Source organism: Plectropomus leopardus, chromosome 17 (genome assembly GCF_026936395.1).
Source record: "Plectropomus leopardus strain MGB_pleo_1.0 chromosome 17, ASM2693639v1, whole genome shotgun sequence".
Lineage (NCBI taxonomy): Eukaryota > Metazoa > Chordata > Actinopteri > Perciformes > Serranidae > Plectropomus > Plectropomus leopardus.
The window spans coordinates 28,140,001-28,157,910 of record NC_142192.1 but is presented as its reverse complement, the minus strand read 5'-3'; the positions used below and the strand labels follow the sequence as shown (position 1 = coordinate 28,157,910).

Genomic DNA, 17,910 nt, shown 5'->3' with positions numbered 1-17,910 from the left:
ATATTTTTGTGTGTGTTTTGGTGATGTGTGTGTGTGTTTTTTTTTTAACGTCTGTAAATGCATGTGATTGACTGCGAGTGTGTCTGCACTGAGAAATTGGATTTACCTCCTCAGTCTCAGAGGAACAAGGTCGGCGCTGCTTGTTACTGACGCCGAATAACAGAACAATATTGATCCGGCCGGGGTCATCCATTGACGAATCCTGTCTTTAGTCTTTCCCGCAAACGCTCATCACTTCCTGTCTTCTTCCTTATTCGGGTTAATATCTCATTAACTGCTATTATCTCCACGCCGGTCACCACGGCAACAGCCAGCGGGACAAGAGCTGACAATTCCCCGTAGCCTGCATCCTGCGGATCAGACAGGCAATGACCAGATTATCGGAAATCAATTCAAGGGGAGTTACTGTTTTCCTGACCTCCCAAGCTTCATTTCCACTATTTATTGAGGAACGCTGGTCAAATGTCGACTATTGTAAGGTTTACACAGATGTCAATACACGCAACGACGAGAGTCAATATGCAATGAGTATCATGATTGTGGTTAATCATTTCGAGGTTCATAAATCAGACATTAGCTGGAAGCCATTTGATGTCAGAAAAAATAGGTTTGTCACATAGATTGAAAAGATTTTAGATTTATTATTTATCTACTAGGGTTATTGTTTCTTTTTGCTGATTGCACCGTATTTGATACAGTAAAATGTCAAGCAGAAATTAGAAATAAACTCATAGATGTTATCAGTTAATTTGGAATTAATTCATTTTTGGAGTTACACAGAGATGACAGTGAACCACGGGGGGTAGGAGAAGGTCTATATGGAGGGGCTTTTCTTTCTTATCAGTCACTGGACACTCCTGATCCTTATTCTCCACGGAGCAATGGAGGAAATATTATTTAACAGGCTACAGTTACAGAGCTTAGCTACACAACTTTACTGTCACTGTATTTTGATGATTACACAATTTCTCATAAGAATTGGTCGATAATGATCTGCTTTTTTAACTGATTACCAGGGCTCGAAATTAGCATCAGCCAAATGCTGGTAAAATATACAAGCAGCTGAGATATTTGCTACAATCACCAGCCCCCCCCCCAAAAAAAAAACCCAATAAAAAAACAATTATAATCTATTGAGCCACAGTGGCAGATGAAAGAAAAAGTTCATTTCCGGCACTGCTGATTATATTTATAGATGTGAGGAGGGTTAATTTAGTATAACATACAGAAGGTAAGTAAAGTTGTATTTATATGCCACTTTTTTAGAACACAGATACAGATATACGGAAATTAAATGAGAAAATGAATTAATCAAATTCAAATGAATTACAAAATAGAACACAGACAAGACTAAAACAAACAAAAAATGATATGTATACCTTACATGTTATACAATTTAACCTCACAAATGTAAGATGATCAGATCTGCAATAATTACGAAAGACTTGGGAGAAGTTAATTCTGAAGCCAAGCTCAAAGTGTTGTCATTTTAAGTACTAGTAGTAACATCTCCTCAATTGTTAAAGTTCAGAGAATTAGAGCAGAAGTTACAGACAATATATATTTAAATTTACTGATTAGAGCTGGATATATTTCTGTCCTACTCCTATGGTTACGTTCAGGTAAAGGCCTAGCTCACCTGGGGAACCATGCTAACTGTATGGAAGATTATGGGAATTAGCTATTCAGTTAGCTTTGCGATAACAGAGTCAGTGTTTTTTCTCCCTGCAGTACACCTCCATAAAACAACTTTAACTTGCACAGTCGAGCTGAATTTCACCAGCCTAACGTTACTGGATGGGATGAATGACTCCATTATTTACAAAGTACGGGCTATGTGGCTAACTGAAGCCTGCTGCGCCGCTAGCCTAGCATTGATAGTTAGTTTGGGTTCTAAGCTAACGGCTAATTTTAAATAGGCTATTAATGCGCCGCGCGATCAAAACCTCATGACTCATACTTGCGTGTCGCTTAGCAACAACTGTGTTCCAGAACATTTGACAATGTTCTAGAACGTCTAACAATGTTCGAGAACGTCTCACAATGCTCCATAAGGTCTGACTGAGTGTTCTGTTTTAGAACGTCTAATACTACAAACTAAGGTCTGTTAAGTTTACGCTTTTGTTTACAGCAACACACGTTAAACGGCTCTGTTTTGAGGCGTTTTAGAGGAAGAAAGTGAGTTATTATGGGGCCTACAGGCTACTTACCCATGATTAAAAACGAGCCGGTCCGCCTGGCGTCTGCAGCCGGCTGATGTGCCGCAGTAATGGCGGAGCGGCCGGCTGACCTTTGACCCGGGGGTCAAGGCGGCGGGGTCTAGCTCGCGGCCGCAGCGACAGACGCTCCCCGCAAATTGATGAAAAAGACAAAGTCTGTAATAAAACCAAGCAGCCGCCATCACCAAATAATCACATAATGGCCTCACAGATAATAATGACATTTTGTTATACAGCTTTCATGTTTACGTCGTAAAAGAGAATATAGGCTTATATTTCCAATTATAGCAGATGTTCCGTGTTGTGTTTATGTCTCAAGTGCAGTGCTTGTGTTTTGTAGAGTTTGTATAAAAGCTAATAAATAATTCACTTTAGCTGCATGTTCTTTTTCTCCAAAGAGTAGCTACTTTGTAGGCCTTTTGAGATTCTGAATTTCTTTTATTATACTAAAGGTAAAGTTTAAATATTAATTTCCATTATAGCTTTCATAAAAGAAAAACCAAAACGTTTATAATTTCGGCCTGGAAGCTGTGAAAACGGTTGTAAGCATCAGGGGGACACGTGACCCTCCAGATATGAAAAAGTGGTTATTATTCATCAATTCAAATGAAGTCAAACTGTTTGGGTTTGGATGGAAAATCGATCGATGACAAATGGACAATAGAAAGCCCTGGCAATTTTCAGACACAATGAGGGCATTTTCCTTCTCCAGAGGTCTGTCTTTAGCCTTTAATTTTATTCACATTATATTTAAATCTACAGTGTGAAGTCTAATGACTCATTTCTTTTATGCAAAAAATAAGAGAGAGGAAAAAAGAATGAAGTTTATATAAAATGCGAGTGAAGCAATTTCCCGGCTTGTCTTTAGTATAGTGATTTTCAAAGATGTCTTTTATATAATTTATTCATGTATTTAATTTCGTTTACGCACACTTTGGTGGTTTCAATAAAACATTTTTCTCTCCGATTTTGTACATTTTTGAGTAACAAATCATCAAATATTTTCCCGTTTTCCGGCGCATCGGCGGGCGCAGGCCATTTACATTCGATGCATAAATCATAACTTCACTAAAATAAATACAAATAAGTGCCAAGTGACTAACTGTCGTATTTAGTATTGATATTTGTTATTTATTACTATATATTATAGCGAAAATTGCACGTTGGTAGTAAGTGTGGCTTATTTGCATATAAGCAAAATACTTAATTTCATGGAATAAAGAGGAATCTCCTTGCACTTCGTTTAAACGTGACAAAAGTGGCCGTGATTTTCATATTCAAATCGAAAAATTATGACGTACTTAAAATAATTTTAATAAACTATGAAGAATTTAGAACAAAAAGAAAAGAGCAATTGTAAATGTTTTTTAAAAGCTGAACAGTATTATATTTTTCAAACTGATCAAAAATAGTTATGAGAACAGATAAATGCGGTTTCTGATTTTCATTCATCCACAAATTAGTCAAATATGAAATAATATTAAAAAAAAACACCTGCTGCTGATTTCTTCATTTTACCTATCAATTGATTTCACGTGATTCCAATATTAAAACGCATGTATGTGATATGACTGCAGTTACTGGTTTTAAATATATTAGAATAATCAAGGTTGGGTAACATTATTATTTTCACTTTAATTCCTTAACAGCTAAAGGGCTCCTCGTTAGTAAAATGGTAATTGCAGTTAGCAAAAACAGCACGGCCTAATATAAATTCTTAAAACAACAACACACACACATTAAGAATATTTTGGCAATAATATGATTTAGACTGCATTAAAATTTGAGGATGAATTTTAAAAGTTGTCGTTTCAATTTGAAACAAACATGTCACTGTCCAAAGAGGTGTGTGCAGACGTGCAAATGTGCATATCAATTAATTGATTATAGCCTGTTGATTGATCGGGAATCAGGTCTATTATTGGGATAATTGGCTCACATTGCGCACGTATCTGTGTCCGTGCAGGGTTCAGATGGACAGCAGATTTTAGACCGAGTGTGTTTACCCTCCGACTCAAAATCAGGATGAAAATCCCATTGACCTGTGTGTGTTAGGGGAGTGTGTGTGTGTGTGTGTGTGTGTGTGTGTGTGTGTTCACATCCCTGACCGATAGGATTTCCATTAATTTACCTGCAGCCTCGGAGTTTTGGGAGGAAAACTAAACATATGTCACGGGTGCATCTCCAGTCTGCAGGATGAGTTTAAAAACTAGGAGAAAATCAGAGTTTTTGTTTGGTGTAAATTGTTGTGAAGTGTGAGCACGTGCGTGTGTGTGTTTTAAAGAGATAAAGAAAAATCTGGATCATAAAATAAAACTGATATGAGAGCTCTTATAGAAAAAAAGAAACCGGCATAAATCTCCTATTTTAGTGCGGAAAAAGAAAGAGAGAGGAGCTCCTCGTGTCTGTGGCCGGCAGGGTGCTCCTCTCAAAGCGCCCCCTCCCTCCTTTTAATTGATTTCTCATAATTAACTCAGTGTGTTCATCGATTTACCCGCGACCCCCCAACACCGCCTCGAGATCGGCAACCTCATTATTTCCACGTTAACCCGAATAATCCCGAATAAATACCGAGCACATTCAATAACAGTTAGACTCAGACAGCACTAAATAACCCCGTTTCCTTTGGATGACCTGGCCTCCGGACCAGACTGCACTGAAAGACAAAACTATTCATGCTGTGAACTCTGAAAAAAAAGCTTCTGTAAAGTGTTCTTTTGCACAGTGCATGAAAGAGCAACTGCATGCAAATTAGTCAAACATAGTTAAATGTATTGGGGGTAAAACACAAAAAATAGCTCCAAAAGCTACTGTAATGTTGTTCCCTTCTCCGCTATTTGATCAATTAATCTAATTAAATCCTATTACACACCAGCTCAGCCAATTAAAAGGCCCCGCTGTGCACATCAGTCACTTTGACTGCGGTCAGTGTGAGACGTGGAGCTGCAGCATCTCTCTGTCAGGTTCAGTGGCTCTGTAAGAGGAAGAGGAGGAGGTCAAACAAGCCTGCGGGCTGCAGATCAACCGGCACTCAGCTCCGACGCCTGGCTCCCTCCACCTTCATCTTCTCCTCCTGGAAAATACAAAATGTAGGAAGTATTTTTTACCAGACCGTCAGGTCAGTATGTATGTGAAAGTGTTTGAATGAATGATAGATAGATAGATAGATAGATAGATAGATAGATAGATAGATAGATAGCTAGATAGATAGACTTTATTGATCTCCAAACTGAGAAATTGGGGAAATGTGAACGTGCACATCCACTTTCTTGTTTGCACTTTTGCAGGATTTGGATTGTGAACTGTGAAAAGGCTATTTGTTTTTACTTAAAAAAAAAAAAAAAACACTACTTTCCGCACTGCCTTAAAAAAAAAAACAAAAAAAAAACTGCATTTGAGAAGACAAGTTGAATCATTTAAAAAAAATACCCCAACTTGCCTGGACAATAGCTTTTTTTTTGTTAAAACAATTAGTTTCATTTTACAGTGTCAGCTTTCACAAACATGGCACTTCATAACTGACAAGGAAAGTAAATTTATTCATTTCTTCATCCAAAATGTTTCATAAGTGTATAAATCTACTTTTATGTGTATGGATCTTAAATGTTTTGCATCACATTATAATTTGAGACTGAAAACTGAGCTCATTTACTTATTTAGAGAATAAAAGTTTATTTCAATAAAACTGGAGTCAGACTGTAGAGAATATGTGGTGGATGCAGGGGCGTAGCATCAAATTCTGGGCCCCATGCATGAGCAGTGTCTGAGGGCCCCTCCACCACACGTCTCTCAGATGCACCTTTTTATTTATTTATTTTTTACAAATTCAGTTTTTGGGTTTCCAGCAGTGTAATCAGTCAATCACTCAGCTTCAGCTACATTTAATTGCGGACTAAACCATTTTATGCCTTTAAGAGGTGCAAAGGACCTAAGAGAGCTTCCACTATGTCTTTTATACAAAGTTCAGTTTTTCAACTGATTTATTTAGAAATGTTTTATTTAGTTAGGGCACTACTTAGGAATAAAAAAAAAACATGCAAAAAATACTAAACTTCTTATTTCAGGCTTAATCAGTTCCAATTTACCCAAAACTACGATGCTCCACGGTGCTTGTACAGCTGCTTTTGGTGGACATCCAAAGCAATTTCTGTGTGCAAGAAAAGCCAAAAAAGTTGTATAAAAAAACAGAGTAATACAGAATTTAACAGAGAATAAAAACAGTCAATTTGGGAAAACAGAATAAAGTAGAAAAATAACAAAAAAGGAGAAAAGGACAGACAATGTAGAACTTGACAAAAAAAATGAACAAAGCCGAGCAGAGCAGAGTGTAACTGAAGACGAGATAATAGAGTAGAGTAGAATAGAGGGGGCCAGCAAGGACAGAAAGCAGAAAGAGAGTGAGGAGAGTGAGGAGGGGTTGAGGTGGGTGATGGTGTTGGTCACGGGGGGTTAAAAGAAGGAGGCATTTAAAGCTTGTGAATTAAACGCTGTGAGGCCCTGTGTCCTCGGCACGTGCACCGGGCCTCAAGAATAAAAGGAGCTCTGGCCCATCTGGCTTTTTAGAGGCAGGGAGGAGAGAGGGGGAGAGAGGCCGGGAGACATGGAGAGAAAGCAGGTGAGGAGGCGAGAGAGAGAGAGAGAGAGAGAGAGAGAGCGGGGTCCTGCTCAACGGACAGACCGCAGCATTAACACAGCCAGGCGTTTAGGGTCACCCATAGTGAGAAAATATAGGCTCTCATTGTAATGTAAGGTGGTTTTGAGTGAACGCGTGCTCTGAAAGGGTTGAGGGTGAGTGTCGGGGTGAGTGGGTGAGAGGAAAACCCAAGGAAAGAGAGGAAGAGCCTGTCGAGGGAAGAATGAAGGACAAAATGTTTAGAGAAAATGGAGAAGAAAAGTGTTTTTGTGTGTGGGGAAAAAGGAAATCAGCTTAATGAACTATAGTTTCAAATCATGTGTGTGTGACTAGTATGTGCGTGTGTGTGTGTGTGTGTGTGTGTGTGTGTGTGAGTAAGTATTCAGAAACAGGGTCAATAAAACACACTCACCTTTAATCCATACGTGTCCTTCAGAAATTTTCTATACCTTCACATTCTCTCTCTCTCTCACACACACACACACCTTACCTCTCCTGCACTCCGCATCTTAGCTGTTTCCATGGCGACGGAGTTGAGACTGCAACCAGAAAAAGGGTGTGTGTGTGTGTGTGTGTGTGTGTGTGTGTGTGTGTGTGTGTGTGTGTGTGTGTGTGTGTGTGTGTGTGAGTGTGTGTGTACAGCAGCAGCAGGTGATGAGGCTCAGCTCATGGCAGACAGTGCTTCAGCATCTGGGAAAGTGATTTCTTTCCCATCTAATAAAAGTTATATTAAGGTCACAGAAGACGAAGAAGAAGCAGCAGAAAAGCAGACATTGTAAGCATCATTAAAGGAGAAAACAGACCTCAGCAGGTAAAATAAAATATAAACTGGACATGTTTAAGGAGTAAAGTAAGCAAAAGTGACAAAAAGATACTTTTCATATCAGCAAAACACACTTGCAGTCGTCCTCTTGGATTCTCAAAGTGCAGGACTGTTTCTGGAGATTGCAACGTCTAGAGTTATGTTTGAACAAATTAAGCATCATTTAAACAGTTTTTTATTTAACAGATACACTACAGACTCTAGATAGATCCTTGGTTACTAACTTGAATTAAGGACAGAAGATCTTGTGCAGATTATAAAGGCCCCTGATACATATTTTGGGTGATATATATACATATATTCTGTTTAAACACCCTGCTGAAGGCCTTGAGCCACAATGTGGTGGTTGAATAAAGAGCATGTGTGCTTACAACCTCTCCAAAATCCTGGCCAGGGCCCTGAGCAATTAATGGAAATAAATTAATTTAGTGTGAATCCGAAAGTGGCATCAAATGTGCAATTCATGGGTAGATGGTGGCTTAACCCTCTGAGAAAACCTGAGCATATCAGCTTAGTTTCTTTCAAAAACATGGGAAAATGACCAAAAAATATACTTAAAATTTTGAAAAAAAGGGCAAAACATTTTAATAATGATAAGTATAAACTTAGTTTTTTGAACATATTTCTCCAGCTTTAAAAAAAAACATTTTCCAAATTTAAATCTAATTTAAATTCTTGCAATTTGCAGAACAGTTCTTGCCACGTTGCTACTTGCCTTCCCTCATGTTTTCAAAAGAAAACAAATCAATCTGCTCAGATTTCAAAGATCCAAATATTTGTGAACGTGTCTGAGCACAGCACAAGAAAAGGGAAAGTTTTGAAAAAGTGCAGATTCAGGTTTCAAAGGGTTAAACAATCAATGAACACAAAGCTTTTAGTCTGCAGTGTTGGGGAGTTACTACTTACATGTAATAAAATTACAAAATAAATGTAATTGCAATCAGTCACTGAGAAAAAATAAATTATAGTTAGAAATGACAAAAATTGAAGATGAAATCCTGGATTTAAAAAAAGCCCACCTGTGTTGCATGCTGGTTAGTTTGTGCAGACATTTTTTTTTTTGGCTGAATGTAAATGTAGAATAAAGTGATTTTGATTTAAAATTACTATTTCAAACTCCAATTTGGTTCTTTTCTTTCTGACAGAAGCGTTTATCCCACATGATGTGTTCAAAGACCATTGGAAATTCTAAAATCAAATGATAATTTCTGTTTTTAAAGTTTCTGATTATGATAAATGGTGCAATTTGCCTTTTTTTTGTTTTGTTTTTTTTAGAGAAAACATGCTTTCCAATCTCTCAAATTTTTGAAGAAAACATTGTCCAGTATCCAATCCTGTGAAAGAAGAGAGGCCGTCCAATTCTGCTTGGGAAAGCATATTATCTTTAAAATTGGTGGTAAAATAAATACAAAAAACAGTCATTTATGGTTGTATGCCACCCCCAGTCAAAACAAACAAAAAAAGTTCCCCCCCAATGCTTACAGATACATTTTACATGCCTCTTCCTTTTTGCACCACCCCCTCCCTTGTGATAAATAACAAACAGTCCCTTAGAGAGAATCGTTACAGACGTGGAACTAGCTCTGCAGTAGGACTGTAATATTTCCTCCTCCCATTGTTCTTTGCGCTCTGAAACTTCCCGTAAATCATCAACACGGAAATGTTTCAACGCGGAATTAAATGCAGCAGAGCAGAAAGGAGCTCAAAGCTCAAAGACAATTAACAAAAGGAACTTTTTAATCAGAAGCACCACATGGAGGGGATATCTGTAAATGAGAAAGAATTAAAGGAGATCTCCGTAAAAGATGAAACTCTAAAGGAGATCTTACTGGAAAAAGCTCCACATGGCCAATTTAATAAAATACGGTACGTAAACACGACAGATTATTATATTCCTGTCGCATTTCTTTACGGTCTTATAGTGTTTATAGCTCCTCATCGACCTTAACGTTACATTTAAGAGTGTTAACCTCGCTCCTGTAAAATAAAAGCCGTTATAACTTCTTAAAAACTCTTAATAATGTACATTTTATTTGTTGCGCACCTACTGAGAATTAAACAAAAGCACCAAGATCCTCAAAAGTATCTCAAGAAGCAAAAATGTGCCATTTTAGTGCGTTTAAAACTCTTACTTGTAGCTTCGGTGTAATTAGAGGCGACTGATTGTTATCTTCCTGCAGGTCGTTGATCACAAAGCTGGAGGGCTTCGCGCGCCACCGCGTGCTCAAATGGCTGAACTACGGCCGTTGGTCCAAAATCGTCGAGGAGGCCTCGTTCATCCGCGTGCTGAAGACTTTCTTCATCATCATCCTCACCCTGTCTCTCATCAAGTAAACACATCGAGTTACTGTTTACTTCTTTCATGAACTGGGGGACAACAAACAAATGTTTAACCGGGCAATGAGCAACTTGATAAGAGATGGTTCACAAATTGCAAAAAATAAATTGATTTAGAAACTTAATACAAAAAAAAGCAACCTTCTTATAATTATTATAACTACACATTTAAAATTATGTAAAAAGAGAGAATAAAAAAAAAAAGAGAATACAATTTCAAGGACATTTTCAACGTCATTTCCTTCCCTTTTTTTTAAAAAAACCCTTTTCTCTTTTTAAACTAATTTTCAGGTCATTTTCTTGTACATTTTCTTTAATGAAACAAATTTCTTGCTTTTTTTAAGCTCACTTCTCTCGTTGCTCATTGTTTCTGAAACAAGATCAAGCCATTTTGCTCAGGTGTCAAAGGCTTAATTTATGTTCATAATATGTTTACTTCTTGATAGTTAGCTGTATTACAGTGATCTGTTATACATGAATGCATCCACACATTGCTTGCACATGTTGCATATCATAGTGCACTGAGATTTGTTCCAAATTTTAAAGCTCTCACTCATCGCTGTACGTTTTATTCCAAGGCTGGTTGGCCATCTTTGACCTTCCTCTGACCTGTTCATTTCTAAAGCCTTACTAGATAGAGACAGAAATCTGACTGTAACTATAGTCTGAGATCTCAAGAGGTAGTCTTGTTGTTTGTTCCTCGCACACGGACTGAGCTGGGAAAGAAAGCTTTTATGTTCTCTGCTCCCCTCATAGAAACTATGAGAACTGGTCACTCTGCCTGATTTTAAGGCTCTCATAAGTACAAGGGTGAATTAATTGGTAGGTTACCTTATATGTTCTTATGTTTTTTTCTGTCTTGGCCAGGTCTCCCTCGAAAAAGATTGTTGACCTCAACAGGACGTCTGGTTAAATATGGGTGAAATAAATAACAGAATACATAATTACAGAAACTCATATGGCAAAATGATACTTAGAAAGAGATGCACAGTAGCATATATATACACACACACACATATATATATATATATATATATGTATATATATATATATATATATATATATTTGAATTTCAATTCAAGGGATGTGCTTCACAATAAAAATGCCCCACAAAAATGAGAGAATCTGTATAAAATAAAAAATTGAAAATGTACATAAATTAAAAGCCAGACTAAATAATTAGGTTTCAGCTGCCATTTAAAAATGAGCACAGAGCTTGCATCTCTTATAGCTTTTCCACAGTTTTGTAAGTATAGTTAACAAAAGCATTTGACATTTCTTGTGTGTATTTAAAAACTTGGCAGCAGAAGATCTGAGCACTCATTAAGGATTATCGGACAACAGAGAGTCTGCAATGTAGGCCGGTCCCAAACTATTAAGATCTTTAAAAACAAGTAAAAGAACCTTAAAATCTAATATAATAGTATCTGATAGTATGTTACAATAATAATCATGTGCATAATAATAGTGAAAGTATGACTAATCAGTGGCAGTAGGCGGCTGACAGGACCATGGCACCATAACCCATGATCCAGGTGCAACCTTGACCCTTGATCTGTGTCATGCTGCAAGCAAGGACAACACAAAGGCTCCAGAGAAGAAGCAACATTAGTAACATGCATAAATGAGACAGAAATGTTTGCAAATGAAGACAAAAGGAATTCGAGACGGAGCTCAGTGTGTTAAAGGAAGTCCCCTGGCAGAATAATCCCATATCAGCCTCACTAGGGGCTGGCTCAAGGCAAGCCTGAGCCAGCCCTAACTGTAACCTTTATCAAAGTGAAAAGTCTTTAGTCTCCCTCCCCGACCAAAACTGGAAGATGTTCTCCAGCAGGCTGAATAATTTCCCAGGATCCACTCCTTAAACATCATCACCTTTACAACACCTAAAACTAACAAATAATTTAATGATCAGTTAATTTGACATTTATTTTGTTGATTCAATAAATGGATTTTTTAATAACGTCATAAAATGGTAAAAAAAATAAAAAAGCCTGTTAGGTTCCCAGAGACAGCTGAAATATTCAAATTGTTATTATGTCCAACATAAAAAGGATACTCGGATTGGAATGAGAAAACAAAGCAAATCTCCAAATTTGAGATGTGCTAAGTCGAAGATCGCATGTAATTTTTGCTTGAAAAGATGATTTCATTTATCGATTATTGGGTGTTTCTAGAAATTAAGGATGGACCTCTGTAGGTGGGTTGAGGAGATAATCCCCTGGGAAATTTTTGTGATGACTTAGCTCTGTTTTGATGCTTTTTAAAAAATGAACTCCTGCATCTTATTCACCCTTTTCAGAATAATTATCAAATTCAATGTTAAAAATATTGGTAGTTGTTAGATTTAGTTTCTTGTAAAATCAGAATTCTTTATTACTGCTATTATGAGAAATATACTGACTCTATCTGATGGATAAATGCATCATTTTATGTTAACAGTGGTGGAATGCAATTAACATCATCATTCAAGTATTAGCTGATATATATATATATATATATATATATATATGTATGTATAGGGCAGAAGCCTAAAACAGCAAGGCCTATTAACAATTATCAGGAGGAGGAATTGATTGACTTATTCTTCCAGATTTACTTTTACCTGTAAGTGTATAAAAAGATTTTACACACTTTATTCCACACATAATAAAGTGAGTTAAATTGAATTTATGCTGCGCTCTATCCATAATTATGTGAGTGAATTCATGCATCCAATCTATTTCTTCTTCTCTTTTCAACAGTCTTTTTATGTTTCAACAATTCTTAGGAATTGGGTACCCAATCGGTGAGTACTCAGTGTGGGAGGGAGGCTAATTTCAAGCGTCTGCATGCTCTAAATAACACTATGCTGTTATGTTGTTTATTCAAAAATAAATAAATTATTGCCTGTCTTCTTCTCATCCTGCAGAACCCTCTAAGTGGCAGTTTGGGCTTTTTCAGGCCGTGCAGGGAATCGCACTACTTGCCATGTTTGGATTTTTTGGTGAGCTTTTGTTTCATGCTGTTTAAACATGGATTTGTATTTATATCCTACCACAAAGTTTCCTTAAACCCGCATAAAGCAAACAGTAACAGCAGCGCTGAGATGTGTCTGAAATCAGTCACACAGATGTAGTCGTCCAAGCTGCACGGGGACTGTTTGATAACCCTGCAGTGGTAATGCAGGATATTGGAGGGGAAGGGGCTGGGGGTCTGCGGCGGCGAGAGATTGGCTTTGCACGGACGCCTTGTGACTTTAAGATCCTATTTGGTCCACTGGCTTAAAATCTAAAAAAAGGAAATCTCGGTACTAAGGTGCTTTTGACCAGATAAGTCGAGCTGGATGTGAATTTGTATTCTGAACCACAGTCTGGCAACATTTTTCACTTCTCTAAACACTGAAGCGTTCCTCTGTTACATGAGCTCGGGTTGAAAACTGACAAAGACACGGGGGAGGACGCGATATCATGAACACCTGTGCAGTCTAATCCAATGAAATACAACTTTCCTGCAATTAATTCGACCTTTTTGTGAAGATTTTAAAGTGTATTTATTGTTCTAGTTTAGCCTCAGCTTGAGGACTTGTCCAGCTTTTATTTTATTGTAAGGAGTTTGTTTTTCTGTTTCACACTGGTACATACATTTTTGTGTGGACGAAGTCACATTTTATGCCTCCAAATTTCCTTCACACATCTTTAGTGTATAAATAAGCTGAAAAAGGTGTCTATGGCAGAGCGTTTGTATTTAACTGCATTTGATCAGTCCAAAAATTGTTTTCAGGGGTGCAGATTTGGCTTCAACAGTGATGGTGGGGACACATGAAACAGGGGTTTTCAGGTCCTCTGCTTGAAAATTTTAATTTAAGGCATTCTGGTGATTTTTTTTTAATGCAGCAATTCATGCTTTTTCTGCATCAATTATTATTGTGGCTGTAATTTTTCAAAATATAAGTCCTGTGCTGGTTTGGTTGGTCAACATTTAGGGAGACACATATAAAATGGGGGGTTTGGGGCTCCTCTGCTAGAAAATTTTGAGCACCAGACACTTGATTTTGCACCAGTTTGTGCCTTTTCTGCACAATTATTGGTCTGTCTTTATTTTTTCTGCCTTCAAAATAAAAGTCCTGTGCCGATTTGGCTAGTCAACATTTGGACACACACATATGAAACAGGGAGTTTGGGGTCCTCTGCTAGAACATTTTGAGCATCAAATACCTAATTTCCTGCAATCTGGTGAAGTTTTATGCACAAACCTTAATTTATGGTGCAATGTCTTAATCATGTCAAAATAAAAGTCTTGTTCTGGTTTGGTTGGTTGGTTGGTTAAAACTTGGACACACGTATGAAACGGGGAGTTCATTCCAGAAAATTCTGAGCATCTTACACTTAATTTCCTGCATTCTGGTAATTTCTGTTAATGCACTGATTTGTGCCTTTTCCAAATCAATTTAAGCTGTAAATGCTTACATGTTGTCAAAATAAAAGTTCTCACTTACTTTCATGCTTTCATTGGGGGTTGGACAAATACACATGTTCTAAATATTTGGAGAGACACCCCTGATTGTTTGAATTAATAACTTACTTCACAGCTTCTAAATACAAGAATCCACGAATCTCAGACTCTTTCCTTGTTTGTGTGTCCTGCAGCTGCAGTCATCGTGGTTAGTGTACTCACAAAGAAGGCGACGGAGAAAGAACGAGTGCAAACAGTCTCCGCCATCGTCCAGAAATTAAACGCAAAGAAAGTGGAAACACAGGAGGACTGTTCTGCTTCATATATGCTCTGACTGTTGCTTTTCTACTGTGTGACAGCTGACGGAGCTCAGGATTGATTACTGAACAGCTGAACTGTATGTCAATTTGTGACATTTGCACTTTATGTTATATTTGTACACATTTAATGATTTTTATATCATATATCCTTCCTACTTTTACAAAAAAAAAATAAAAATCTGTGATTTATTTCTGTGACTGACACGTGGGTCTTTTTTGTGGCTTCTTAAAATAAAAAATGAATTATAATACTAAAACACTCTCCTCCAGTGTTACTCTTGATGTTCAATTACTTCATTTAGACTACATACACTCACAGTTCATGTCTAGAAGTACAAACTGACCTTTGTCTGTATGACGCTGCCCACAAAGTACTAAAAAGACAGCAATGCTTTTGTTATTTTTGCTGAGATGTTATGTAAAGCAAAATAAAAAAGTTGACTTAAAGAAAAACAGAAATACTCAAAACTGAGAATTTGAGTGTGCAAAAATGAATTTTGTATTTTTAGAAAATATTCACATTTTGAGATTCACTCTTTAGAGAGTGCAGTGAGGGCTTTTATTTTGACAAAATCAAATGCATTTACAGCATGAATGACTACAGAAAAGGCACAAATTGGTGCATAAAAATTCCCCGGACTGCAGGAAATTAAGTGTTTGAGGCTCAAAATTTTCTAGCACAAATCCTGTTTCGTATGTGGCCCCCTCCAAATGGTGTAATGAAACCTACACGCTTGAAGGTTACACAAAAAGTGAGCCACAACAAGAGTAAAGATCATCCTTCAAATAAATTTAGTAAATCTGTCAAAAGCAACACATGAATTGTTACCTGGTTGTGAGCTCAGGAAGTATTACATGCATGAGTAAAATTGATCAATTTAAAGATAAAATGTAAAAATAAGGTCATAAACTGTCATTGCAGGCGTGTATTTCTTTTTTGTTTGTGTGTGTGTGTGTGTGTGTGTGTGTGTGTGTGTGTGTGTGTGTAAAACATTAGTATCAGTTTTGTGTTTAACTGCAGTACATTCAACTTAATAATTGTAACTCTTAATCAGCTTTCCACTCGTGTTTTCTAAGATATTTTGAGTGTGTGTCTGAAACATGGATATGAAGTCAAATCTTAAAATATTGGAGGATGCATTTATTAATCTACATTTATACGTCTGTCACTAGTTTGTAAAGCACAGCTCAGATAAAAAAGTCGTTTTTAATAAAGTATATTTTTAAATAAAATGTTAAACATACTGGACTTGAATCAAGCTGATATTCTAATGGTTAATATATCACGGCGATGCACACACACACACACACACACACACACACACACACACACACACACACACACACACACAGAGGAAGAGAAAGACACAGATGGAGGGAGAGAGAAAGAGACAGCGGCCACATACAACACCATTCATTATTAACACACCCAATATAGCTGGACTGGACACCGCTCTCTCCTCCACCCGCCTGCCCCCCTCCCTTCCCATTAACACACACACACACACACACACACACACACACACACACACACACACACACACACACACACACACACACACACACACAGGGAGAGGACCAGAGCCCTCCAAGACCCTCCCTCTGACCCTGCGACCTAGGCACCATGGCAACCCTGACCCATCCCGCTGTTGCTGTGGTAACAACCTTGGAGCATGTCTGACCACTACCCCCCCACAACACACACACATACAGACACACACACACACACACACACACACACACACACACACACACACAGACACACACACACACTCCCCATAGCCCTACAGCCGCCCCCTCCTCCTGCTCCACGCCGAGTCGAGGCAAACCGATCGATATTCTATCACACAGAACAGTGGAGCGAGAGAGAGGAGGCCACAGGCCAGCCAGATTACTGGGAGGAGGGGTGGGGGTGGGGGAGGAGGGGGTCAGTGGTTGACAAAAAGAGAGCCAGTGTGTGTGTGTGTGTGTGTGTGTGTGTCAGAGTCAGAGGAAACGAAAAAGGGTTTTAGGGAAGGTAGGGGATGTGTGTGTGTTGAGGAGGAGTGCAAAAAGGGGTTTTAGCGTGCGGGTGTAATCGGGTAGGAGATTGAGAGAAGATGTGTGTGTGTGTGTGTGTGTGTGTGTGTATGTGATTTGGAGGAAAGAGGTGGTAGTAGGAGGGAGCTGAGAGTGTAAGTGGGTAGAAGATTGAGAGAAGGTGTGTGTGTGTGTGTCAGAGGAAAGGTGGTTTAGTGTGGTTGTTATGGCGGATAAGAAAGGGAGGTGTGTGTGTATGTGTGTGTGAGCATCATAATGAGTGGAGCTGCAGCGCTATAAGGCATCTCCTCTCTTTTGTATTCTAACAGATGTTTGTTAGTGGATTCCCGACTGTGTGTGTGTGTGTGTGTGTGTGTGTGTGTGTCCTTATGAATTGAATACTTTTATTCCAGTGTGACACACCCGAGGGTGCCGAGCCCTCGTGGGCTTATGAGATACAGTGTGAGTCACATCACACACAGACAGAAGAGAGAACACAAAGAAAAAGCAGCACAATTTAAGATAATGTATCCATGTGCTTATCAGATGTGAAATTAAATGGGACAAGCTTTAACAATAACTAAAGTCAAACGTTTGTGAAGATGCCGTGAGGTTTGTGTTTTAAATTGATCAGCCTCAAACTAAATGTAGCCTACTGTAGAGCAGTGATACTCAACTTGCTTTGCCGGGGGCCACTTCTGTAAAATGACTGGAGGCCAGGGGCCGGTAAATTATATCAAAAATGAATCATATTCATCAGATAAATGAATAAAATCGGCACATCCAGTGGCAGCAGCTCTGCACAGGTCAGGATCTTCCCAAGGATTTATTTGGTCTAACTGATGCTTTTTTTTTTTTTAAATAAACAAACTTTATTTTATGCTTTTTTATGCACTGTGGCAGCTTATTTGCATTAAAGGTACAAAAAATAGCCAGTTTAAATCAATTATTTTTAATTGTGAATTAGAAAATGGTGGACTGTAAGTTAAGTATCAGTGCTGTAGAGGCTACATCAGTGGTGGAAGAAGTATTCTGATTTTTTTAGTAAAGTAAAAGCAGCACTGACATGCTACTCTAATACAGGTAAAAGTCTTACATTCACACTTACTCAAGTTTACGTTTAAA

General features: G+C 38.0%; 1 protein-coding gene and 2 long non-coding RNA genes across 3 annotated transcripts in view; 1 reads left to right on the top strand and 2 right to left on the bottom strand.

Moving 5' to 3' along the window:
* Positions 1-1,187: 1,187 nt before the first annotated feature.
* On the bottom strand, positions 1,188-9,944 carry LOC148186686 (uncharacterized). The gene is made up of 3 exons (XR_015779469.1): positions 9,808-9,944; positions 6,305-6,366; positions 1,188-5,292 (listed from the first exon to the last, which is right to left on the bottom strand). It is a non-coding gene; the product is annotated as an uncharacterized LOC148186686 (long non-coding RNA).
* LOC121965277 (uncharacterized) lies at positions 9,313-14,968 on the top strand. The gene is made up of 5 exons (XM_088090368.1): positions 9,313-9,541; positions 9,856-10,005; positions 12,757-12,800; positions 12,924-12,998; positions 14,641-14,968. Exons 1-5 carry the CDS (start codon positions 9,429-9,431, stop codon positions 14,778-14,780), a joined length of 522 nt encoding a protein of 173 aa, XP_087946494.1. The 5' UTR covers positions 9,313-9,428; the 3' UTR covers positions 14,781-14,968.
* LOC148186685 (uncharacterized) overlaps positions 10,786-17,910 on the bottom strand; it is an 11,720-nt gene continuing 4,595 nt past the window's right edge. Inside the window, exon 3 of the long non-coding RNA XR_015779470.1 lies at positions 10,786-10,917. This is a non-coding gene — a long non-coding RNA (uncharacterized LOC148186685). The remainder of the gene's footprint in view (positions 10,918-17,910) is intronic.

Coding starts and splice junctions, on each gene's coding strand:
- LOC121965277 (XM_088090368.1), top strand. CDS start 9,429: ATGGAGGGGATATCTGTAAATGAGAAAGAATTAAAGGAGATCTCCGTA. Junction 9,542..9,855: donor GGCCAATTTAATAAAATACG/GTACGTAAACAC, acceptor ATCTTCCTGCAG/GTCGTTGATCACAAAGCTGG. Junction 12,801..12,923: donor AGGAATTGGGTACCCAATCG/GTGAGTACTCAG, acceptor CTCATCCTGCAG/AACCCTCTAAGTGGCAGTTT.